The sequence below is a fragment of the Nelumbo nucifera genome, chromosome 2 (genome assembly GCF_055504915.1).
Source record: "Nelumbo nucifera cultivar China Antique chromosome 2, China Antique-T2T, whole genome shotgun sequence".
Taxonomy (NCBI): domain Eukaryota; kingdom Viridiplantae; phylum Streptophyta; class Magnoliopsida; order Proteales; family Nelumbonaceae; genus Nelumbo; species Nelumbo nucifera.
This window is the reverse complement of record NC_142650.1, coordinates 37,247,324-37,274,917: the sequence shown is the minus strand read 5'-3', so window position 1 is coordinate 37,274,917 and position 27,594 is coordinate 37,247,324. Positions and strand designations below refer to the sequence as shown.

The 27,594-nt window shown below is 34.9% G+C and overlaps 2 protein-coding genes and 1 long non-coding RNA gene across 4 annotated transcripts; all 3 read left to right on the top strand.

Annotated features, from left to right (window-relative positions):
• The first annotated feature begins 3,977 nt into the window (after positions 1–3,977).
• On the top strand, positions 3,978–8,039 carry LOC104591024 (uncharacterized). 2 transcript variants are annotated; one of them, XM_088897259.1, is made up of 3 exons: positions 3,979–4,258; positions 4,426–7,155; positions 7,312–8,039. In XM_088897259.1, the coding sequence occupies exons 2-3, from the start codon at positions 4,539–4,541 to the stop codon at positions 7,668–7,670; spliced, it is 2,976 nt and encodes a 991-aa protein (XP_088753385.1). In that variant the 5' UTR covers positions 3,979–4,258; positions 4,426–4,538; the 3' UTR covers positions 7,671–8,039. The 2 variants fall into 2 exon arrangements, with proteins under 2 accessions (XP_088753384.1, XP_088753385.1); XM_088897258.1 differs by having other exon boundaries at positions 3,978–7,155.
• Positions 8,040–13,813: 5,774 nt separating this feature from the next.
• LOC104599354 (glutamate receptor 2.8-like) lies at positions 13,814–24,801 on the top strand. The gene is made up of 5 exons (XM_088897264.1): positions 13,814–14,264; positions 21,097–22,424; positions 22,534–22,846; positions 23,145–23,554; positions 23,981–24,801. The coding sequence occupies exons 1-5, from the start codon at positions 13,988–13,990 to the stop codon at positions 24,431–24,433; spliced, it is 2,781 nt and encodes a 926-aa protein (XP_088753390.1). The 5' UTR covers positions 13,814–13,987; the 3' UTR covers positions 24,434–24,801.
• Positions 24,802–25,444: 643 nt separating this feature from the next.
• LOC148802116 (uncharacterized) lies at positions 25,445–27,295 on the top strand. Its single transcript, XR_016082859.1, has 2 exons — positions 25,445–26,160; positions 26,245–27,295. It is a non-coding gene; the product is annotated as an uncharacterized LOC148802116 (long non-coding RNA).
• Positions 27,296–27,594: the final 299 nt, after the last annotated feature.

Here is a 27,594-nt window from a genome sequence, read left to right as displayed (position 1 = left end):
ACCATGTTGTGAAATGTTAATTAATTAAAAGTAGATCATGTGACATTTCGTATACAAATTTTGAAATGCAACATAATTGGACTCTTCACATTTTTATAAATGGGGTATTGTTGTATGCCCCCTTTGATTAGGGTTGCAACTTTGGAAATTTAGATTTAGTTCGGGTTTGGTGTCAATTGAGGCTCAACCTTAAGATTTAGACCTTGGTCTCAAGATTGGTCTAATCTGAGGCCAAATCCAAGATTGCCAATCTAACCTGAGCCTAACTTAACACAATTTGGTCTGGGCTCGGGCAAGCTTGCTTAGGTTTAAAAGGATTTTAACTTTATTATTGTTTCAATGCAATTTTTTCGAACTGTCGTTGACCCGGACAATCAGACTGTTTGGACTGGAAATCATCCAAGCAGTTGGTTATTTTTCACCCCAAACCCAGTCTCTGGTAAAAAACTGCTGAATTAGTCAATGAACCGTTGAACTGTTCAACTTGAAGAACAGTTTGTAGTTTATTACTTTTGACAAGTTAGAAAAAGAATGAAAAGAGAAGAAGATCTCTTAGATCTGAGATATACTGGAGAGAGATATCAGTTGAGGGATGTGTGAGACATTGAGAACAAGGTTCAAAGTATCGATACGATACATATTTCAGCCATATCGTATCAGTACTTAGAAACAACCGACACACACTTTTTCTTTTAGTTTTTTTTTTTTTTCAAAGTTTGGTATTTTGGGAAGCTTGCAAGATGTTTTTGATTATTAAAAATAGTTGGGGGTTTGAAACACTTAGAAACAAGCGTTTGGGACAAAAGATACGATCCGATATGCCCAATACAGGGCGTATTGTATCAATACTTTGAACCATGATTGAGAAAGATATGAGAGATCTCACATTTAGAGATATGGGAGAGCAGTCTAGACTCTAGATGACAGATTTGCGAGAGAGGAGTGAGATTTGAGACAAAGAAATCTCATATCTACTTTCATCGCCAATTCGCCACCATCGCTGCTTCTGTTGTCGTTGTAGTTTGCCATTGCCATCGTCATCACCATCGCTGTCACTGTTGCCGCTGTAAGTCATCGTCATCTTCTTCTTCTTCTTCTTCTCTCTCTTCTCAACTCTCTCAGTCATTTACAACTTCTCAAATCTCTCTCATTCTCAAATGGTCAAACCTTATTTCTCTTATATTTATTTGCATCTTATCCTAACATTCCAATCTAATTGGTAAGATAACATATCACCCATTAAAATATTTAAATTATTCGAACCATTTAACCCGAACGGTCGAATTGCTGACCCAAAAACCGGTGGCTGGAATGGTTCCGTTTCCGGGTCGGTTTTTAAAACCTTGCTTCAATGCCTCAAATCAAGCCCATTTAAGTTTAGGTTAGGCTCAACCCAAAAACTCAAACCCAATCCATGCAAAAGCTAGGTGGGCCCACTCAATTGTTGTAGTTAGGGGTGATCATTTCAGCCCGACCCGGCTTAGCCAAGCCTGACCTAAAAAATCGAGGCTTGGGCCTAGGTTTTTTGTTAAAGGTCTAATTTTTTAGGCTTGACCCGAATATTTATAAATAATATATATATATATATATATATATATATACCTTTATGTATATATATATTATTTAAAAATATTTAATAATTGATGTTTTATATATTAAATAGAGATTTAGTGTAAAACCACATGTTTTCATCAAAGGCAATCTTAACATTTAAAAATATTGAGACTATGACATCGTTGAACATTCTAATCTCGAGGTAACAAAGGGGGTGTAGATGTGCGATATTAGAAATTTCATGGGAGGACTGTACTATAAGCATAAAATAGGATACTGAACCACAATTATGAGAAAGTAGTTTACCCACAATGTTCATACAATTTTATGGACATTGTGCAATAAGCATAAAATAGGATACATGAGATGTTTCACTAATTTACCCTAATAAATATACAATGTCCATACAATTTTATGATCATGCGGGAATGGGGATCTCCTAGACTCCTACGTTGTAGTGATGTGTGGATAAGGTTCTTGTGTGGATAAGGTTCTTGTGGGCAGAAGATCCGATCGCCTTGTGGTTGTGTATAAATGTGGTCATGTGGATAGAAAGAGTTTGGAATCTCCTACCAAACAAGTTTGAACATCTCACTAACATGATCTGAATGAGATGTGCAGTGTCAGGAGATCTAGACATGGATAGGAGATGCTCATTTCAAAGGCAATCATAAAAAACACCAAGATTAAGGGTGTAAGTCGGGTAGGTTGGGCTGGGTTTATGGTCAATTATGCTCAACCCTAAAATTTGGTTTTAAGGCCCAAGTCTAAGGTGAAGCCCGATCTTTTCAACCTGAGCTATATATGTATGTATGTATGTTTGCATGAATGTGTATAGTTGGGCCGTGTTCGAGCTTCCTAAGAGTTGGACCTAGGCCTAGTTCGAAAAATAAAAAATCCCGACTTCTTGGGTCCGACTCCAGCTCGAGGACAAAAAATCCAAACCCAGCCCATATAAAACTTCAGGTTGGATCGGTTGAGGCTTGGGCTAAGCCCGCCCAAGTTGCACCCCTAACCAAGATGCCAAATTCCTTGTAGTAGCAGACCGTTGGATTGTTGATTAAGGGGGTGTTTGGAAAAATGACTGATTTTGTTTTTCAAAACAAAAATAATTATTTAGCAAAATCAATATATTTTTGCTGATGTGACAATCATTTTTGTTTTAAAAACAAGACCATACGTGTTGGTGAACACTGAGCACCCATAAATAGACCATAATGCCCAAAACGTTTCCAAAGACTCATTCAAAAGTTGGGTCAGGGTTGATCAATTCTGCTGGGCTGCATTGCCTGGCCATTTTCCGGGTATGGGACGATGTTTTTTTTCCAGATCTGGATGCCCAACTCGATATCTATGATTATAAAATTGAGCAAGCCCAGACACCCGACCCGGATCAGTCCGTGATCATTCCCATTGTTATTATTTTTTATTTAAAACATTTTATTTATTTTCAGTAAAATGACAATTTTAGATGCTCTTCAGGGATAAAAAATGATAAGTTTAGATATATCATTAGTGGAGATTCATACTCGGATTTTGTTAAACAAAAGTTAAATAATAAAAACATTTAAAAATAAATAAGTATTTTATATTTTAACTTTTAAAATAATTAATAATTATTTATATTTTATATATTATTTTTTATATTTTTTTTTTTCAATTAAAAGTAACAATAAAAATGTTCGAAGCTATCTTTTTTACACAACCGATTAGGGTGTTAATCGGACAGGAACGAGCACCCAATTCAAGTGCTATTAATATATTTGGACCGACCCTGTTAATGATAGACTAATGGGTCGGATCCCTTAGGTTCTACCGGGTTGACTCGCAGCATAAATAGTGACTGGCGTAATTCATTTTCAGTAATGAGATGGGAGACAAAGGGTGTCAATAGACCAGTTTTGGACTGGACCCCGTCCAATTTAAAATTAATTTGGACGGGTCAAAGATATAGTGGATGGGATTAATTGAGTCCAAAATGTTTATTAGATTGGACTGGACCTGGTCGGTCCATAATAATTTTTTATTGGATTTGGTTAGATTAAGCCAATATCTGATTTACTGATATAAGATAAGAATATAGATGTCAATAGACGGGTTTGGGCTGAAACCAATTTAAATTAAAATGAATTTGAATAAATTGGATGATCTGAACATTCAATTAGACTGGTCCAGAATGACTCAAATTATTCATTAGTTTGAATTGAACCTGGTCCATTTGTAATGGATTCACGTTGGACCGGATCGGATTGGACCAAATCCAATCCAATCGACACCCCTCATCGGACCAAATGAAGAGTGAAGGCGAACAAATTAAATTAAATAAATACTGAACTTAGATTAAATAAACATTGTGAAGTCATTGCTTAATTCAGTTTCAGTTGCCAGTTCGGACCGAAGGAGTGGTTGACTTGAAGCATAGACATTACTTAATCCATTTTCAAAACTGATTTTTTATAGACTAGAATTAGAGATGTCAAAGCTCAAAAGCATATGTGAGTTGTGAAGTCGTTGTTAAACTTAATTTAAATACTGAAATGAAACGAGGGGTGCAGAGGCCAGACGATGCAGCACCAGGTATCAAAGCTCAGTGAAATAGCTTAGGATTTAATGGTTTTTCTTCTCTTCTGTCTCTCGAATTACAGGTTCAATCCTCAAATGAAAAGCTAGAGCTTTGGGTCTCTTGCAGCATTTCTTCCGTATGGTGAGTGAGCATACTTGTTATTCATTCTACCTTTTTGATTTGTTCTTCTGTAATGGCTGTTGTGTGTAGAGGTTTTTTCGTCTTCTTCTTGGTCTTGTTTCTTGTTTTGATTCATGCTGGTTCTGGGTTGAACTCTGATGGAGAAGCTCTGCTTTCGCTACTGAAAGGTTTGACTGTGCCACCTTCGATCAAACCGAACTGGAACTCTTCCGTTTCCACGCCATGCGAGTGGAAAGGGATTCGTTGTGATGGCCTTGACCGGAATGTAATCTCCCTGAACATGTCGGGTCTGGGAATCTCCGGTTCATTGGGGCCGGAGATTGGTCTTTTGAGATCCCTCAAGGTGATTGATCTTAATAACAACAATTTCTCGGGTTTGATCCCGGCAGAGTTGTCAAATTGCAGCCTTCTAGAACACTTGGACTTATCTGAGAATGGTTTCACTGGTGAAGTTCTTAGAAATATTGTCAACCTGAGGAATCTGAGGTATTTATCACTTTATGGGAATTTCCTTAGTGGAGAAATACCAGAATCTATTGGAAATTGTACTAAATTGCAAGAACTCTATCTGACTGAAAACCAATTTGTCGGTGCTTTACCGGATAGTCTAAACAACCTGAAACTTCTGGAGTACTTGGACATCAGTTCAAACAGTCTTGAGGGTAGGATTCGGTTTGGTTCAGGTGGTTGCAAGAATTTGATAGTAATGGTTCTGTCATACAATCAATTTGATGGAGAAATCCCGTCGAGCTTGGGAAACTGCAGTAGGTTGACGGTTTTTTCAGCTCTGGGTAATAAGTTAACAGGTCAGATCCCTTCTTCGTTTGGTTCACTTACAAAACTAGAGTATCTTTATATTAATGAAAACCTTTTGTCTGGGAAAATACCACCTGAGATTGGGTCCTGTAGTTCCTTGAAGGAGCTATTATTGCAGAGCAACCTACTTGAAGGGGAAATTCCAAGTGAATTAGGATCACTGAGTAATTTAGAGGACCTGGAGTTGTATACAAACCGGTTGACTGGAGAGATTCCGATAAGCATTTGGAAGATTCCAGCCCTTAAATACCTCTTGGTTTATCAGAATAATTTGTTAGGGGAATTGCCTTTTGAGATGACTGAGCTCCATCATCTGGAAAACGTTTCCTTGTTCAGTAACCATTTTTCTGGAGCGATACCCTATAGCTTGGGGATTAACAGTAGCTTGGTACAGTTGGAATTAACTAACAATTCTTTCTCTGGTGAAATCCCACCAAATCTTTGCTTTGGAAAACGATTGAGGGTTTTGAATATGGGTGTAAATCTACTTCAAGGTAGCATACCTTCAGATGTTGGAAGCTGTTCATCCTTGAAAAGATTGATTCTTAAACATAACCATCTCACTGGCCCCCTTCCTGATTTTGTGCAAAACTCAAACCTCTCATTCATGGACATTAGTAGTAATAACATAAATGGAACAATTCCTTCAAGCTTGGGTAACTGTAGCAATCTTGAGACAATCAATTTGTCCATGAATAATCTCACAGGACCCATACCCCAACAAATAGGAAACCTTGTGAACCTGAAACTTTTGAATCTTTCTCATAACAATTTGCTCGGTCCCTTACCTCCAGAAATCTCAAATTGTTACAAGTTGTTGAAACTGGATCTAGGATTCAACTCAATAAATGGTCCAATTCCATTGACTATAAGGAACTTGACACGATTGTCCAATTTGATTTTGAGAGAGAATCTCTTCAGTGAGGGTATTCCAGATTTCTTTTCAGCATTCAGTAGCCTTCTAGAGCTACAACTTGGGGGAAATATACTTGGTGGTGAAATTCCTCCATCAATTGGATTATTGCAGGACTTAGATATTGCTTTGAATCTCAGTGGTAATGGGTTGACAGGAGAAATTCCATCAGGGATGGGGACATTGAGGAAGCTGATAAGATTGGATATATCTTGGAACAATCTGACAGGAAATCTATCAGAACTTGGTGCCCTTGGTGCCCTTGGTGCATTAGCTGAGTTGAATGTTTCATATAATCTCTTTAGTGATCCAATACCAGATGGATTGATGAAGTTTCTAAACTCCTCACCATCATCATTCTGGGGCAATCCCCATCTCTGTGCTCCTTGTCTTATTGGGGATGGTTTAAGTTGCAATGCGAATAAGAATATTAGTCCTTGCAATCGTCAATTGGGTGACAGGAAGGGCCTCACTAGAGTAAAGATTGCAATGATTGCTCTTGGATCATTGCTGTTCTGCCTTTTAGTGCTTGTTTTGTTCTATTGCATGTATCTCAAATTCAGAAGAACAAAACCAGAATTTGAAATCTCTGCTAAGGAAGGTTCAGCATTCTTATTAAGTGAAATAATGAAGGCTACTGATAATCTAGACCACAGATTTATGATAGGGAAAGGAGCACATGGAACTGTTTACAAGGCTGCCTTGGATCCGGGGAGAGTTTATGCTGTAAAGAAACTTGTACTTTCACGCCATAAAGGAGAAAATATTAAAAGCATGGTTAGGGAAATTGAAACTGTTGGAAAGATCAAGCACCGGAATCTGGTAAGGTTGGAAGCCTTCTGGTTGAGGAAGGACAATGGATTGATCTTGTATAAGTATTTGGAGAATGGAAACCTCCATGATGTTCTACATGAGATTAAACCAGCTCCAGTCCTCAGGTGGGAAGTACGATACCGGATAGCACTTGGAACTGCCCAAGGATTAGCATATCTACACGATGATTGCAATCCTGCAATAGTGCATCGAGATATTAAACCAAATAACATACTTTTGGATGGTGACATGGAGCCTCACATCTCTGATTTTGGCATTGCCAAACTCATAGATCAGTCCTCTGCCACTGTTCAGTCCATCACAGTTGCCGGTACCATTGGCTATATATCACCAGGTATAAATATCTCTATATTATCAGTTAGCTGTCTGTTATACAGTAACATTATTTTTGTTTGTGTTTAATGCTTTTTCAGACAATAGGTTCAATTTCTTCACAGCTCTTGGTATCAAGAGATTTGCTTCTAACATTCTAACTTACTTGCTATGACAGAGACTGCATTTAAAGTAGAAAAGAGTAAGGAATCAGATGTATACAGCTATGGAGTAGTTTTGCTTGAACTGATTAGCAGAAAAAGAGCTCTGGATCCTTCATTTCCACAGGACACAGATATAGTGCACTGGGTAAGATCAATCTGGAGGAGAGTTCAAGCCATTGACAGGATTGCAGATCCAAGCCTCATGCAAGAATCCATGGATTTCATTAGCATTAAAGAAGTGATTGATGTATTATTGGTGGCATTGAGATGTACAGCAGCACAGCCAAGTGAGAGACCAACAATGAAAGATGTCGTGAAGCAGCTAGTAGATGCCAAGGCTCGACATAGAATCAAATTAATTAAATGTAACTAGTGCTTGAAGTTATTTTAGAGAAGTAAAATATAGAAAAGATTCTAACACAAACATGGAGAAGAACACAGAAGATTCTTGAAAAATTCACTAATTTTCAATCAGCAGTACAAGCTGCGATGGGATCTCCTGGAAGAAAAAAACTCTGCACACACTCTGCAAGCATAGCCATCCAGTGCGATATTCCTTATGTGTGGTTGGATGCTGTGTGCGTAAAGTTTTTGCTTGCAGGAGATCCGGGCTCGTACAAAGTCTAGTGAGAAAGCTTCTATTTATTTCATTGAATGGCTCTGACGAGTGCTTGAACCATGCAAAACTCCTTACTAGTTTGGTTTCCTTGTGCTCTTAATACAACACATTTTTCATCACCTATTTTAAGGGTACTGTTCCTTGCCCTCCTATTATTTATTTATTTATTTATCGTCTTCACAAGACATTTATCATAACCTATTTTAAGGGTAGTTTTCCTTGCCCTCCTATTATTTATTTGTTTATTTATCTTTTTTTTTTTACATTCTTCGAAGAAAGTTCCTTATTAACAAAAAAAAAAAGGCAAAATCCTTCAATCAACAGTTTCAATGTACATCTCCATAGAGATTTGGCTTACAAAAAAGGAGGTTTAGACCATGATTTTGTACTCTCAAAGTACAAGGATGTTTTGCCAGGAACGGGATCTGCTCCTCATCATAGGCACATCCACCGTGCGTTGGGAACATTTCCCGTGAATAATACTTATAACTACGGGAGATGTTCCCAATGCATGATAGGATGTGAGTGTGAGGTCGATGTGAGGCGCCCTATGTGGGAGCAGATTTGGTCTCGTTTTGCCAACAAGTTAGGCTCAGTTTAAAAGGAGTACAAATGCAAATATGTAGAGTGCAAAACCTTATATTTTATATTATTTTGTATATATTTGTATTGTACATATTTGCATTTGTACTCTTTCCAAACTGAGCATAAATTACAGTTCTTACGAACATATATACTGGGCCGAGGAATGAGAGAAACACCTTAAAAAACTTCTGCAGTCAGCGATTGCATAATGAATCTTTTAAGGTTGATCACTAGAACAAAAAAAAAAAAAAAAAACGAAGGCTGTGTTTGGTTGTAATGCAAACGCAAATATGTACATTACATATTTACCCATTTTTTGGTTCATGAATACAAACACGGTTCACATTTTAAACCATTTTTGCATTCATCCTGTTTGTTTGAAATCGTTGCAAAGGTGTGGGCCCATCATTAACTGCTTCAACTATCTTATGCTCCAATGCTTCAACTTTGGTAAAAAAGTTAATTATCAAATGAATACAAAATTGTATCAAAATATAGGTACAATAATGCTCTCTTTTTAGAGTATAAAAGTGTCAAAAAATACAATTTTACTTTGATAATCATTACCTTTTTACGTTTCAAACAAATGTTTGCAAATGCAAATTGGGGTGCATAAATACCCCGGTTCGGTGTTTGTATCGCAAACAAATGCAGCCAAAAGAAAAGAAAAAAAAAAAAAAAAAACAGAATTCCAATACCACAGCCTTGCCCTCCTAATTGTATTGGAATGGAAGTAAGGTGGCATTTGATAACACTCTTTAGATGTTTGAGGTCTGAAGGCTTTGTTGTTCAAATGCCACTGCGATTTGGATATGATTTAAGTTTGATTAGAGGATCTGAAATACAAATTCAGATTTTAATTGGTAAGACCTAGTTTCATGTCTTACCAGAGTCAGACGCATTTCAGATGTGATAAAGTGACATTGCTAATAATTTATTCATTAAAATCAATAATAATATTAGTAATAATATTTATTTCACAATAATAGTAATAATGGTAATACTATTATTATTTAAAAATAAGTATATTACTACTAAATACTTATTATTATTAATTTATAAATGATATCATTTTAATTTAAATAAATAATAATATTTAGTATTAATATTTATATAGTAGTAAGAATATTTAACAAAATGTTTATTAGTAATAATTAAAATGCTTTTATTTATTATTAGTTAATAATAAATAAATAATATTATTAATTAAATAATAAACAATTATTTATTTCAAAAAAATCATAATATCTTTTTATTATTAAATACTATTTTTATTTAATATTCTTTTTATTATTCATACTATTATCAAATGGTCTATTTCTAAGGGTAAAATAGTAAACTTCCAAATATCAGATGTTGGGGAATTGCTCCAACTCAAATGATCATATCTTTTCAAAACCTCTAAAAAGAAGAAAAACATTTCTACTTCTTTTCAAATTTCAGACCCAAATAATAGCTTTTTAACTTTTCAGACATCTAATTTTAGATTTATTAAATGTCACCAGCTGACTATCATATTTTGGTATTAACTTGGTTCTCCATGCTTTCATTAGTTCATGATTCATTATTATATTTCATTTTACTTTTGATCTTCCCTACTGCTATTTTTTATAATTTCTCTTCTAAGGCCCTGCTAATTTTTTTGGAAGCTACTACATAAGTAAGTGCTTCTCAGGTAACACTTACCCATGCAAGTCCATTTACCCATGTTCTTTTATTTCCTAGGTAAATAAGACAATGACCATTTTAACCATAAAAAGCCATTATTAAAAGGTCAATTTTGTCCCATCCAAGTAATGGCAACTTTTTCCCATGTGGAAAAGTTAATTACCCACCTAGGATACCCAAGGAAAATGAATTTTTTATGGACCCCACATAAATCTAAAAAAAGAACATGGGTATCTCAATGGATGAAATACATTTTCCTTCCTTTTCCCTACATTTTCTTACCTTTTCCTACTTTTCTTTCAAACCAAACACATCCTAAAATTATGTTTTAATGAACTTGAAAACAATAATTGAAATATCGATAGACACATATGATACAGGGTGTACGCGTATCATATCAGTATCGATAGCATCTGGTATGAGTATGGGCCTCTACGATGCAGTGGCCCATACTCATCTCTACTTGTACATGCCCTTACAATCCTATAACGATGATATCGTCTCATCCACATAAAGAACGGCAAACATAATATGCTTGAAACATTTTCAGAAAAAAAAAAAAAAACAAAACTCTTCAAATAGGACTAACCTATACATAGATTGAGTTAGTTTTAGATGTATGAAAGTTAACCGGTATGTAGAAGAAATAAAATGAGGTTGTATTACCAAGCCCTTGTTAAAGTTGAGGCAAGGACTTTCGAAAATGACGAATTTGAGAGGAGAGCTATGGGTCTATAAAGCCAAGGCATTACTTTCATAAAAATGTACTTTGTTAGATTTCCATGAAGGTCTAAATACTTTGCTTATGAATGGCCAAATGTTTCTAGATGGAACAAGTAAAAACCACTTGAATGATGTGGGCTTAATAATGGGCCGAATTGAAAGTTTTTGCTTATAACCTAGAGTTGCATTTTGGTTAGGGATGGCAATTTTCTCTATCTCCACTGGGTTACCTACTTCCTTGACTAGATGAGGTCCGGGATGGAGATTGTCTTGGTGAGATGGGGGTGAAGATGGGGATTGATGGTAATACCCAACTAGGGACAGGGATGGGGATGGTCAGTGAATTCCCTACCCTGCCCCAACCCCGATTGTGGATATTAAACATGAACCGTATATAATATTATTTATGATATTGTTTATATTATATATATATATATATTAAAATTTATTTAAAATTCCTTTATGTGTAAAAAATTATTATTAATAAAATCTATTTTAAAAAACTTAAATTTAAAAATTTTGGGGATTCGGGTCCCCAATGTAGAATTATCTCCATGATTGGGGATGGAGGGTAATTTTTATCCCCGATGGGGATAGAGGTCGAAGATGGGAATTTATTTCAATGTTGAGGTAAGGAATGGGGAATATGGTTCTAGCCTTGAACTCACCCCATTGCCATTCCTAACTCTGGTTCAAGTTCATAGCAGATAAATGACTTATCTACCTTGTGGTTGAACTGAAAGACCTAATTACATCTAAACAATTTCGTATCAGGTATGGCTAACAAAAGGTTTATTTCATGATTGTAAAAGAGAGCACCAATTTCATTTGTCACTGTAACCCTCTATTTTGCATCTCTTTTCCCCTCTGTGAAGTAGTTGAATGCTTAGGCTCAAATTAAAATAAAGATAATGGATAGTCCATTGTGAGATTGACTTATTAATTCCATTCTTTTTGTTTAAGATAATAACTCTCATTCTCTCATTAATTCCTATATTTAAGGTTTTTTCTTACCAATAAATTTTATCAGTTAGATTTAAATTCAATACTTTTATCAATATTCATGCTTTTTTAATTGACCCAAGAATACAACTATTCTTTCATCTAGATGATTCGTAAGAAATTCAAACATTTGGGTCAAATGGATCAACCTATTACATTATAGTTAAACAAACGATTTTTTTAATAAAAATAAATACAAACATTTAAAATAAAAAAAAAATTTGTTGACAAATTTGGGCACAAGTCTAATATTTTCTATTAATCATAATAAAGAAAAAATGATTATGATGAATAAGACTTGATTTGTTGACAATGAAAATGAAACATAAAATTTTAAGCTAACCCAAAAATGAAATTGTTTTTTCTGTTTGGCAACTGGTCAAATGTTTAACCTTCTAGGTCAAATATATCAACCCTTGATGTGATAATTATATAATAAAATTAAAAAAGGATAAAAATTCAAAAAGTTATGAAAAATATAGAAATTTGGTAGAAAACATTTGAGCATATCTCTAATATTATATATTTATCATTCTAAACAAAAATAAATGTGATAAATAAGAATTGTTTTTATACACATAGAAATATAAAAAATGTGAAAAGATTGGACATATATTAATACTACTATTATTATCATCATCCTCTTCTAAAATTACTATGTATACATCATGTACTCATCTTTTAGTGTGTGTGTACTACATAAGCATTTCGTTTCAATAAATGCCTAGACTTTGGGATGCTTCACGCAAACAAATGAAAGCATTTTTATTTTTGAGTGTTTATTTGATAAATACAGTAAAACCAAATGGTGATTTCCAATAAACACCCACAAGACCAAACATAACCCTAATAAGCCTTAATTTTGCTAACTAGCCGTGAGCATATTTACTCGCTTTCAATATCTATGAGCACTTGACCTATAATTAATCCCATAAATGTTAGGGGTGTCCACGGTTCAATTAACCGAATCATGTGCATATTTTGCAAATCGAATCGGTGGTACCGGTTTTTCCATTTCTCTAAATCGAAACTGAACCAGTAGCACTGGTTAACCGGTCCACTGGTTTTGGTTTTTGACTGGTTCGGTTCTTTGATTTTTTGGTTTTTTATATTTATAATATATATTATATAAATATATTATAATATTATATTATAAATAATAAATGATATATAATATATTATAAATATTTTAAAAATATATAATATAATTATAAATACATTATTATAAATATAATATAAGTATATATTTATATATAATATATAGAACCAATCCTTTGTTTTTTCAAAATTCCAAACCAAAACTAAGTGATCGGTTCTATTAACCGCATTTAACGCTTCAATTTTCTCGGTTCGATTTTGGTTTTTATGGACACCCGTAATTAATGTACATGTTTTTATTTGGAAACAGGCCGGATTTGCTACGTGGAGAACTGTGTAAACAATAGCAAAACAGTTCTGTTTGCACAACCCAGTGGCACCAGTTTTGCTGCATGGAAAACAGTCTAGACAAGCAGCTCGGATCTCCTGAAAAGTAAAACCTCTGAGAGTATACAACATACAACTGCCACATGATTAAATCCTCTCTTACATGTAACATCAGGTTGATAGAGAGATATTCTTAATGGGTGTTTCCATAGCTTTTGCTTTCAAGAAAGAAACGGTCCAATTCACAGTTGGATGGTATAAAGCCACCTCTCCTAACTCCTTATTGTTTCTGAAAATTTTTATACATTTTGATTGTTAGGTATCTAACACATCCACTGTGGATACGACCGTGTCATAAGATAATTAAACTTTAGCGCGTTAAGACGGAATACATGTCCAAGGAGAAGAAAAAAGAACAACAACATTTACATTTAATGCATGTCTTAGTAGTTCTCTATTTCTCGTCTTTTCCGGCCGACTCTACAGTCTACTACTATGGTCCACAAGGCATTACATCACATCGGTTTCCGCGAAGCTGTGACTCTGATAACTAATGGCTTCCTTAAAGGTTAATCCAGTCTATTTCCTCTCTATTTATAAGCCATGAAATGGCAAAGTAGTTTATCTGAGCCTTGAGAAATCTTCATCAGAACAGACCTTGATCAAAAATGTTGAACCCACCGGCACAGGCACAGCTTCTCTCCTTGCTCTTCTGCATCTGCTGCTTGTCGACATTGGTGACTGCTCGATATGGAGATTCTGAATCCAAAGCTTCGATTCCCATCGGCGTGATTCTTGATTTGAATTCAACAGTCGGGGAGATGGCCGAGACCTGCATCAGAATGGCGCTTTCTGACTTCTATGCTGCTCATACAGATTATAGAACGAGACTGGTTCTTCACACCAGGGACTCCAACGAGGATGTTGTTGCCGCAGCTTCTGCAGGTATATATATTTCAATTCCTTATTACACTAGTTAGTTATTTCTCAGCAACTATACGTAAGTTTGTTCTTTCTTTCTCTCTTAATCACGTAACTTCTGTAGATGTGATCGATGAGATCATCTTTATCTTCTGGAGTGTTATCAGAAGTAAACGTATATTGGTGGGAAGGTGGGATCTTCTTGGTCCCTTCAAGGAAACCCATGAGACCATGTGCTTGGAAAATGGGTAAAAACTGGGCTCTCCAAATCATATAGTTTGGACCAGTCAATTTAATTGGGAAGTAATGAAAAACATTGTCACATAGAATAGTGAGGAGGTTGAAGTTCTCTGGCTAGTGATTTCAGATCCTTATTGCACCATTTGCTTTGATACCAAATTAACTTCACAAATAAGATTAGTTTGAGAATCAAACTTCCATTGACTAGACTCCTTGTTTATATATATATATACAAAAGATAGAGCGTATGATATATAGTTGAATATAATTTGAATGAAAGAAGAGAAGTTACAGGTAATTGGTGTAAGTTACAAATAGTTGGGAGTAACTGTTGTTTTCAAAAACCATTTGTTTTGCAAATGAATATATATTAATAATCTACAGCAAAATGTGGATGTATTTTAGGATGCATGGCTCAATGATACAAAATATATAGGTCTGATAATTTCAATGTGAGTTTTCTTTTGTATCTAAAAAGAAAAAAAAAAAAAAAAAACACAAAGTCCTCTCCTAACTCGTTTGTTCTTTCTGAATCATCTCCTTTCTCATGACACTTCAAGAAAATTTTCTCTCTCTTCTTGACTTCAAGTGAAGTCAAGAGAGTGAGTCTTTAAAGCCAGCTATTAAACGTGTTCCCGTACTTGAGCTAGAAATTTCATAATCAAACAGTCAAACTTCTGATTTGGACTCGGTTGGTAGAACTAGAAGGCTGTGTAAAATAGACTTTGAGGCCGTTTTGGTATAACATTTAAAAGACGCATTGAGATATTATATTAAGATTCGCAAAAAATTGCAGAAGTTTTATTTGAGCTTCTCTAAAATTGCCCATTTTAGACTCTTCGCATCTAAAAGACCGAATTACAGTCTGCCAAACTTCATTATCTTTCGTTGTTAGGAATGTTAAATTGTTTTTGTCCTTGATACATACCTGTTTTGGGAATTCATTTTTTATTAAATAATATATAAAAAATATGTTTAAAATTAAAAAGTTTATAGTTTAAAGTACCAATACAAAGACCGAATCGGGCTTCGTTTTCTCTCTCCAGTCCTTAAGGCCCATTTATTATCATGAAACGTGTCCTTTTATCCACCTTAGAAATTTCTAAGACATTTTGAATGGTTTCAAGGCAAAATCTATGATGCTATGAATTACAGGAGCAAAATTAAATATTTTTGAGCTAGTTATAAAACGAAAACGTTTATAATTGGTTCTTTAACATTGTTAAATTATAAATACATACAACAAATTAAATATCCCTAATGCATTGTAGTTGGAAGCTAGGGATACGGTTATGTATGCACTTGTTCAAGTAAAAATATAAGGGTATGATATAATAATTATCTGCTTTTAACTTTATGACCTACACAAAACAAAGCAAGTATTCCTATTTATTGCATTGATTTTGATATATAACATCATCATGGTCAAGATATTTTAAAATCATCTATTATTTTTCTATTTTAATCTTTTTGCATCTCATTTATTTAAACAAGTTCCATTCAATGAATGCATCCTTTGACCCGTCACCCAATCAGCACAGCTGGGTGTTTGGTCACTTTTTAATTAATGAGCAACCCTATGAGGAAATTAACCATACTTTCATAATTTGTGTGGAATTATTGTCTTCATCATATATTTTGAAGATTAAATTAGGTTTGATTTATAGTTAAAACCCATTTTAACTAGAAGAATGGTACAGACTTCTGGGGCTGGGTCTACCGACTCCCCAAATAAATGAATAAATAAATAAAATTGCATACCCCTGGAAGGTGGTAACAATTAATTGATTCCATATGCATGTGTATATCTAATTTATGTTTTTATTTCAGTTTTTTAATTTTTATATGCAAAACAAATGCTAAAATTTGGGATTTGAGTTAAAAGAAGGTTTTTTTTTTTTTTTTTCTTTTTGGCAAATAGTAGGACAAAGATATAAACTAGGCCGGGAGGGGGAGATCCTCTCTCTCTCTCTCTCTTTTTGGCAAACCGTTGCATGCCATATTGTTTTTTGTTTATCATACTACTGTTATTTAATATGATAAATATGTAATATTAAAGATGTGTTTAAATATTTTCATAAAATTTTGTAAATTAATGTAATACTTAAATTTTTTATCATTTAGATGGATGAAAGGTTGGTTTATTTTTCATGTTGGTTTTCAAGATAGGTTTTATACTAATAAAAATAGGGGTTTTTATTGTTTAATCCATCTCAAAAATCCTAATGCGCTCATACCATTCAGAACAGTGTCAAGGGGGAGATTTATCACAATTCATGGAGGTTGGGGTGGGGGTGGGGGGTTCGTGTGTCTTGGGGAGCTGCCGGTAGATACATTTGCGAACCAATAAAATAATCTGAAGGGATCGAACTGAACCATAAATAGGCCTTCAAGATATTGGATATAAGAAACAAGAGTACTTCAAACAAAAGTATTTAAGGAGATAAACGGGGATATTTGGGACTGTTGCATTTCACGACCATTCCGTTTTATAAGTGGTTCGTTTCATCTATTTTTTTAGAACAAAAAAAATGGGATGTAGACTAATTAGACGTTTAAATTGATTTTATTTAATATTGTAATATATTTATAATGACAACAGTGTGACATCTTAAAAAGTAGCCAATTTTTTTAAATTTCAATGTGCCATGTCACCAGTGCGATTCAGGATCACCTGGGTGATTCAAGAACAAAAATTTGGTGTTTCAAAAAAAACCCCTCCTTTCTTGAACCCCAAAGCTAATTATTACAAAAAAACGTTTTTTTTTTTTTTTTTTTTAAAGCAGGGCTCCCAAATGCCATTTTTTTTACCAATTCTGTTTATTTGCTAATGTGGCGTGCATGACACATCAGAAGAAATGGAATAGTCATGAAATGCACCAGTCCCAAACGTTCCCTTAATGAAAGGGAATTGAATGAAGTGGAAAGCAATAGTTCTTTAAATTAAATTTTCTGCCCATGCAGTTATAGTTAGGGATCAAATTCATAATTCTAGTGGTGTTTTAGTCAAGAAAAGTCTACAAAGTTCATCTATTTAAAGTGTTTTAAATATAAGATGATTTAGAGAGATGGAATAGAATGAATTTAATAAAAGTAATAGTTCAAATTAAAAAGTAGTGGTAATATATAATTTATTATATATTAAATATAATATTTAACATGATTTTCGAACCGCCGCTGACCTAAATGCTCAGACCGTTTAGCTTGGAAACTGTCCAAGCAACAATTTTGTGTTACCCTTAACCTGTTTCTTGGCCAAAAACTATTGACTTGGTCAATAACCTATTGACTCGGATGATTGAACTATCAACCCATTTGACTCGGATAATGGTTTTTGGCCATTTTTTATTTTTAATTATTTTTATTTTTATTTTTTAACTTGAAACAGGCTATTCATTTGAATCGAACGGTCAAACCACTGACCTGAAAACCGGTGGCCAAAGTGGTTCCAGTTTTGGGTCAATTTTTAAAACATTGATATTTAATATATTGTAGGGCAGGCTGTGCTAAAAATGATCCCTGCATTGTTAGTATTAAAACTCATGAATATAAATCAAGTAATTGAGTTTAGTTTCCCAATAAATAATCAAGCAATTTAATCAAGGTATGTTAGTTGCTTTAATTAAATATCCAAATGAAATTAAGTTGATCACTAAGGCCATGTTTGGGAGTTCTTATGTTAAAAATAAGTGCTTATTCAAATAAGCACTTGAAAAAGCACTTATTTTATATTGGGTGTTTGGTGGTCTTTTTCTCCAATAAGCACTTGTGACTTTTTTGTCCTTCATTTTCTTTCAAATTTTCAAAATATCCAATACAAAGTGAATGAACAAAAGTACTTTGATAGAAGTGATTTCGTAAAAGTACTTTTGTAGAAGTGTTTTCACAAAAGTACTTTGGTAATAGTACTTTCATAAAAGTGTTTTTATAAAATTACTTTATAAAAAAATGTTTTTATAAAAGTACTTTCATAAAAGTGTTCTTAGAAAAGTACTTTCTTAAAAGTGCTCTTATAAAAGTACTTGCATAAAAGTGCTCTTATGAAAGCTTTTACAAAAGTACTTTTATACAAGTGCTTCATGTAAAAGTACTTCCATAAAAAAATTTTTTCCTAAAAGTTCTTTCAAAAAAGCACTTTCATTAAATTACTTTTATAAATTGCTTTCGTAAAAGTGCTTTCATAAAAGTGCTTTCGTAAAAGGACTTTATTTTCCCAAAAGCAACAATATTGAAATTGTAAAATTGGTATTTTAAAAATTTACTGGGGACAATTTTGGGAGAAAAAAATTTGAATAAGTGCTTATTGTATGAACACTTAAAAATTGCTGAAAATTTGAGCTTAAAAAAATAAATCTTTATTTTTAAAATAAGCACTTATTTCAGACTTATTTCCCAAACACCAATAAATGCTTAATGGTGTGGTCCTAATCCAAATAAGCACTTATTTCAAATAAACACTTATTTTTAAGCACTCACAAACATGGCCTAAGAACATTTGACATCATTAAAAGTGCAAAAATTTTCCTAACCGTTGCCGCTTGGTGTAAATGTGTAATAATCTGAGACTGACTAGCGTGAAGATGGAATTAGGCTGGTAGGAGAGCTGATACTTTTTGTGTATTCCGTAAACCCCTCCCAAGACCCCAAAGCCCAAATAGCTTGAACCGGATGGCAATTGCTAACCCACTTGATACTTCCAACCCATCCATTTACAACCTAGGTTGCTACTCGGACCGGTTGGGTCAGGATTGTGGGCCAACCTAGGCCCAACCTTAACACTCAATCCTTAAGTTTGACCCTAGCCCAACTATATTTTATACATTAATTTTTTATTGAGCTTTGTGGCCTAATTACAAGTAGAATGGATTGGTCTTCAATTGCATCCAACCCAACCCAATCCATTCATTTGCTACACCTATGGGTAATGACATTTAACAATAAATTATTTTTTGAGCTTTTTTTTAATTATAATATTATTATCATTATTAATAGTGGTGTAGTAGTAGTAGTATGTTCACTAATTCTTTTAACAAAGTTTTACTTTAGGATGCAGAATTGTTCTGTTTGGAAAATCCATCATATGATCGATCGATATGTTAGTCATATTATAAATGCATAACAATGTGTATTTACATCTTGTTGTAAGTTTAAAATAACTATACACATAATATAAATAAGTTATATCATACACACATATATGTTATAAATTATACAACAAAATATATACATATGTAGATGTGCATATCCTACAATATCAATTGAGCTTGGGACTTGGGTTGAGTCAAGCCAGTCTCAGATCAAGCTTAACCTACCTGAAGCCTGAAAATTCAGGCCTAACCCGTACAAAAGCCTGAAAAACACGGGATGGGCCTGCCCAAGTTAATTACAATCCTACTTACATTTCAACCAAACTCACCCTGGTATGAAAATATGGGTTGAGCCGCCTATTGGGACAATTAAGATTGGTTGAACTAGGTTGGGTTTTGTGTACCCATTTGGGTCAACTATATTAAAGAAGTTTTTTTTTGGTAAATGTTAAAAAATTTTTAGTTATCTAATTCTTTTCTCAATCTGATTCTTCTCTTTTCCTATTCTCCCAACTTTCATTCCTCTCTCTATCCTAATCTTCTGCCCCATTTTTTCTCATATCTTCTCTCTCCCCTCAACCTCTCTCCCTTCACTTTCATCTTTCTACCCCTGTCTCTCCTCCCATCTCTCCCTTTTAGGGGGTGTTCATGTTTTGGATTTTGAGAGGGGGAAAGTTGGTTAATGGGATTTTGGTTCCCATTGAATAAGAATCTCATGTTTTTTTTTTCAAATTTATGTGGGGACTAGGGAAAGTTTATTTTCCTGAGTATCACTTGATTGATACCCATCTCTTAGGTGAGTAAATAACTTTCCCACATAGGGGGAAAGTTGCCAGCACTTGAATGAAACAAGAATGACCTTTTTAATAATGGATTTTTATGACTAAAATGGTCATTATCTTATTTATCTAGAAAATAAAAGAACATGGGTATGCACCTACCTGGGTAAGTGTTTCCCAAGAAAAACTTACCTAGGTAATTGCATTTACCCGGGAAGTAACTTACTGAAAAGTGAATGAAGCCTTATTTTCTCTCTTATCTAGTTCCTCTCTCTCCTCTCTCGGTCTCTCCCTCACTCTTCTTGCTTTTCTCTTTTCTCACTCCTCTCTCATTCTTGATTCTCTTCTCTCTCCTTTCTCTTTCTAACTAACCCAGACCTAGTGGTGATGGTCACACCATATAAAAAACCGAAAGTTTTTTTTTTTTCCTCAACAATCTTTCATTTACATATATTTAAATATTCAAGTGGGTCAAAATGGGTGTAGGTATTCTTTCAAAAGAAAGAAGTAAAAATAGTGTGGGTGGTTTGGAGGATGGATTGGTCTTCAACTGCATACGATCCAACCCAACCCAAGTCATCCATTTACTACACCTGTCGTAATGACATTTATCAATAAATTATTTTTTGAACTTTTTACATTATTATTATTGTAGTTGTTGTCACTAATCCTTATAAAACTTGATTTTAGGGTGCAGAGTTGTTTTGTTTGAAAATTCCATAATTACTTTATGTTTTTTTAAATATGCAGCTTTAGACTTGTTGAAAAATGATAACGTACAAGCCATCATTGGGCCACAAAAATCAGCACAAGCTAGATTTGTGATTGATCTTGGTGACAAGGCTCAGGTGCCCATCATTTCTTTCTCCGCAACCAGTCCTTCTCTTTCACCCATTCAAAATCATTTCTTTGTTCGGACAACCCAAGATGATTCATCTCAAGTGAAAGCCATTAAATCCATTTTCCAGAATTATGGATGGAAAGAAGTTGTCCCTATCTACGAAGATACTGATTATGGGAATGGAGTCATACCTTATCTAATTGATGCTTTCCAAGAAATTGAGGTCCGTGTGCCCTACAGGAGTGTGATCCCTCTATATGCCAATGATGATCAAATACTGGAAGAGCTTAATTTGTTAATGACCATGCAAACTAGGGTATTTGTGGTGCACATGACAGCTTCTCTTGGTTCTCGCTTTTTTGCAAAAGTAAAGCAGGCGGAAATGATGAGTGAAGGATTTGTATGGATGACTACAGATGGCTTATCTAGTCTACTGGATCCAATGGATCCCACTGTCATTGACTCCATGCAAGGCGTATTGGGTTTGAAACCTTACATTCCAAAGTCGAAAAATCTTCATGATTTCAAAATTAGATGGGAGAAGGAATTCTCCTTGAACAAGCCAAATAGAAAAATAGGAGAGTTGAGTCTCTTCGGGTTGTGGGCATATGACACAGTCTGGGCATTGGCTATGGCAACAGAGAGAGTTGGAGCCATGAATACTAGCTTCATTAAGACAGAAAGTAGTGAACATTCAACAGATCTTGCAACCCTTGGATACTCACAGATGGGTCCAAAACTTCTGCAAAAGATCTTAGCTACTAGATTTAGAGGATTGGGTGGTAAATTCAATTTGGTTAAAGGGAAGTTACAGCCTTCAACTTTCCAAATCTTCAATGTGATTGGGAAAGGAGAAAGGGTTATTGGATATTGGTCAGTAGAGAAAGGACTTCATCGAGATTTAAAAGGGAAGAGTAAATCAAATTCAGTGAACAATCTTAGCACACCAATCTGGCCAGGAGATTCAACAATCACACCAAAAGGTTGGGTTATACCCACTAAAGGGAAGAGGCTAAAGATTGGAGTTCCTGTGAAAGATGGTTTCAGTGAATTTGTGAAGGTCATCAATGATACTACTACCAATGCGAAATCTTTCGATGGTTTTTCCATTGATGTTTTTCGTACCATAATAAACAGATTACCATTTGCAGTCCCTTGTGATTTATTTCCCTACATGAAGCCCAATGGACAAAGTATTGGGAGTTATGATGAACTCCTTTATCAGGTTTATCTCAAGGTTGGGAATCTACCTTCTTACTTTGATATATATAGAAAGGAAGGTAGTTGTTCTTTTGACATTAAATGCATAGCTAACGTTTCATTTCCTTCCTTTTGGTATCAAACAGAAATATGATGCGGTTGTGGGAGATACGACAATCGTCGCCAACAGATCGTTGTATGTAGATTTTACATTGCCATACTCTGAATCAGGGGTGTCCATGGTGGTTCCAATCAGAGATGAGACAAGCCAAAATGCTTGGATTTTCTTAAAGCCTCTAAGCTGGGAGCTTTGGTTGATGACTGGTGCAGCTTTTATCTTCACAGGTTTTGTGGTGTGGATTCTGGAGCATCGTATAAATTCAGATTTCAGGGGACCTCCCACACAACAAGTCGGCATTATCTTTTGGTTCTCCTTCTCAACGCTTGTGTTTGCACATAGTAAATGATCCCAAGCTCTCATTTTAATTTCATTCAGTCATTAGCTGCATTTCGTATGAGTGCAAAAAAATGAACTGATGTGAATGCATATTTGTTCATTCATTCATTTCTCCCATTTGGAATGCTAAAACAGTGGTAAAGCCAAAACTTTCGTTTTAGTACAGAAGTGCATTCTTACCAGATACCTGCAAAATCGAACTGGAGTGCAATAGCAGCCTAGATAACAAAAGAAGAATTCATTCTTTTCCTATATTGATTATAAATAAATTAATTAATTGAATTGTCTTGATGGTTGCAGGAGAGAAAATAGTTAACAACTTGTCAAGGTTTGTGCTGATTATATGGGTGTTTGTGGTGCTCATCCTAACACAAAGTTATACCGCAAGCTTAACGTCTATGTTGACGGTACAACAGTTAAAACCAACACTAACCGATATTAATGAACTCAGAAAGAATGGGTTCTATGTGGGATACCAGAAGGATTCCTTTGTCAAAGGGCTCCTAATAAAAAGGTTGAATTTGGATGAAGACAAACTCAGGGCTTATAGCACTCCTGAAGAGTATCACGAGGCCTTATCTAAAGGAACTCAGAATGGTGGAGTTGCTGCAATAATCGATGAGATACCCTACATCAAGCTTTTTCTTGCCAAGTATTGTTCTAAATATATCATGGTTGGGCCAACCTACAAGACTGATGGATTTGGTTTTGTAAGTTGTTCTATCTTTCAATTATGTTAATTAAGTAGATTTTATACTCTTTTTCTTAAACAATAATGTCATGTGTTAGTAAAATTATTACCAAAAAACAATACAATAGAAAAATAAAGGGACACCATATTGTTCATTCTTGAGGTCATTGTAGATATTATAAAAGCCAATAATGTGGTTAATTCAAACTACAAAACCTAAAGAATTTCTTCTTTTTTTTTCCTCTAAATGATGGCTTAGAGACAGTAGATTTGATTCCAATATCAAATTTTGATTTAGCTCTCTGTTAGGTAATTAGGTTGGTCAGTGGCAATAAATGATTGATTTTTATTTTCATCAGTCTCTGTTTAGATAAAGAAGCTATATCACATATCAATTCTTCTCTGAATTCTGAATTAGCAAGTACTTTTCTTATATCTCTTACAGGCCTTCCCAGCCGGCTCTCCTCTGGTGCCATATATTTCAAGAGCAATTTTGAACCTGACTGAGGGTGATGAAATGGAAACAATTGAGAGAAAATGGTTTCAGTACCAAACCAAATGTCAGGACCAAAGCACAGAGGTCTCTTCAAATTCAGCAAGTCTCAGCCTCAGGAGCTTTTGGGGACTCTTCCTCATCACAGGACTTGCCTCGATTTGTTCACTTATACTATTCCTAGTTGGATTTCTTTATGAACAATGGCAAGTTCCAAATACTAGTACCCCTAAATCAACTTGGAAAAAAATTCTCTCAATGGGAAAACATTTTGACCAGAAGGATCTCAGCTCTCATACTTTCAGAAGAACTGAGTCTAGAGTTCATCCAATAAGTGTAGCTGAAGGTGTTGAAATGACAAACAATGTAAATGATTCACAAATAACACCAAGGATTCAAAACTAGGAAGTTTCAGATATTAGACCGGAGGAAGAGGAACAAAGACAACAACAAGGAATCTCCTCCCACAAACTGCAACCCAACTACAAGTTTATATCATGATTGATCTAATCCTTGTTATATATTTGATGGAAAGATTGCCATGGTTGATCAATATGTGGCTAGCTTTTTGTACAAGTGTAGTTGGAGGATGTGGCCTTGTAATAGACTAATAGTAATATGTGTGCATTGTAAAGTGTGAACACTCTTTAAATGATTATTTCAGTAGATTTATAGAGTTGATAAATTAGATGGAAGCATATGGTGAGAAATCTGATGATAGGATGATTGTTGAGGAGATTTTAATTAATTTGCATAAGAAATTTGATCATATTGTGATTATCATTAAGGAAACAAAGGATCTCACAGAATTAAGTGTTCATGAATTGTTGGCATCACTAAAATCATATGAGCAAAGATTGGCATGTCACACCAAAAAATCAATAGAAAGTGCATTCCAATCCCATCAAAATGTTAGTTCCAAAAGTCATAATAGGACATCATCAACTCATGAACATGGAAAATAAAAGTTTTATATAGGCGGTAGATATGCAGGAAAAAGAGGAAGAGACAAAGGTAATTTTGATAGAAAATCTAGTGATGAAGGGTCATCACAATGGTGTTCTATTTGCAAAAGAAAGAGCGATGTTGACAAAAATCGTTGGTTTCAAGAAAAACCACAATGTTATTATTGTAAAAAGCTTGGGCATCTACAAAATGATTGTATATTGAAAAATAATCAATAAGAAAATTTTACACAAGAAAAGAAAGATGAAGGAAATTTCTTAAACTACCCTTATGGTTTAGTTAATTGACTAAGTGTACCCTTACTAATTGAAAATTAACTAACCTTACCCCTATTGTTTCTGACAATTGACAAACTCTACCCTTACCATTAAGTTCCGTTAATATTCTGTCAAAATTCATTCTCACGTGATATATATATTAAAACCCAAATTTACACTCCACCTCCCTCCCCCTCTTTCTCTCTCTCCCCATCTTTTTTTTCCTATTGGCTTTACTCCTCTCCCTCCCTCCCTCTCTCTCTCTCTCTCTGTCCTATCCGTCGGTCTGGTTAGATCGCCATCGGCATCCCCTTTCCTCTTCCCATAAGAAACCATGTTGTAGCGGCAGAGGTATTCCTAAGCTTAGAACTTCTAGTGTTTAGCCGCAAAAAGTAAGCCGTGTTCCAGGACGACTGCCTCGTCCAAAACCCAACTCCACTCATGACCTTGCTCACCGTAATTTGGATCCCTGTAGCATATTAGTTCTACACCCTTGGCATAAAAAGCTGAAACAATCAATGTATTTAATGTACAATTTGTATGCAATTAGAGCCTTTCTGATAATGGTTTCTTCTTGTTTAGTTTTCTCTAGTATTGTTCTTGAACTCAATCCATCTCAGCCAGTTGCTAGAGATTCATGTTGTGCGTCAGTGCTGTGAAAGACGATGGGGGCTCGTGAAGGAAGAGAGGAAAAAGAAAGGGAAAGAGAAAAGCAACATGTTAATCGAACAACTAGGGATAACACCGACATCACTTGGTAAATCCCCATTCTCCAAAGATAGAAAAAGAAAGCAGGCTCTCAAATTCACATAAAACATGGAAAGTATTCAGTTCAAAGGGCTGCGGGACCTCAGTTGTCGACGTTGCCTCAGAATTCTAGCACTCCGTCAACTTCATTACCAGCTGTTGGTGAGTATTTTGAGTTGGTAGTCTTGGAAGTTTGGATTCTTTTTCCCAACTCTTTCTTTTGATCCTTTAGAAATCTCCTTCTAGGGCTGACGATGGCAGTCTTGGTTTAATGAGCATCTATAGCACCAAAGAGGAAAAGGCCGCGACCAGTAAAGTTTGAAGAAGATTCCAATCGGAGTCATCCAATTTTTTTCTAAATGCAAACAAGGATTTTGCATAGGGGGATTTTCATTAGATTCCAATCAAACTCCACATTTTTGGAGTTTTTTTGTTCAGATTTGAAGATTCGACAGTCACAGATTAGGTTAAATCCATTTTTAGCGGTCTGCTCTTGCTCTTGCTCTGACATCGCCCCTTCAAGTTGGCAAAGAGTCTTGACGAACGCCACCGATAGAATCGATTGGTTGACCTTTCTCAGTGATTCGCATCCTTCCCGGAGATTCTCCGTCGATGAGATTTTCAGCTAAGTTTCGAACCATTTCATATTTGCAGGAGCTGACTGGGATATCGTTGACGATGGAGAAAATCTGAGAGAGTGCTCAAGCGATACCGAAGTCTCCCTGGGTCAGGATTTCCTGCTTAACGTGGTGGGGTTTGAGAGGAAAGTCAGTCGTCGATTTGGTAATTAAAGAAGGGAAGATAAAAGGTAGGAAATGAAGAAAAAATAAGAGAAGTTGGATAAGAAGGTAGCGAATGAATTAGAGAAGCTTATATCCTTTTGATAAATTGAGAAGGATTTGTCAGCAAATATGAATATAAAGGTTACGAAATTCCGAAGAAGAAAAGGAGCCATAGCGGTGGCTGAGTTCTCCATCATCATCCTATCCTATCTATCAGGTTCTAGTCTGAATGTCTGGTTCTTCTCCCTCCGTCGGTTTCATTTCTGAACTACATTATTTAGCAGATTTATGTATCTGTGTAAATATGGGTTAGACCACCACTGGCAGATCCTTTCCTCTCACCGTCAGAAACCAATTGTAGCAGCAACAGTATTCGTAAGCTTAAAACACTTCTAGTGTTTAGCTGTAGAAACCCTTCCTGCCCAAGTCTCTGAAGTCTCTAAGCGACATTATTCTTTCCCTGTTTTATTTTGAAAACTTGAAAAAAGAATAAAGGATAAAATAGTTTTATTTTTCATCTTTCCCTTAACTGGCGCTAACGGTAAGGGAAGTATTAGTTAATTTTCAAACAATAAGAGTACACTTAGTCAATTAACTAAATCATAAGGGTAGTTTAAGAAATTTACCCTTAGTTTTATGCATGTCAAAGTGCTACTGAGGAAAATAATGATGTATGGTTCTTAGATAGCGGGTGTAGTAATCATATATAACAGGGCACCTAAATATTTTTCTTAACATGGACACATTATTTAGCTCAAAAGTAAAGTTGGGAAATGGAGAAACTGTTGAAGTAATGGGCAAAGGAACAATTGGT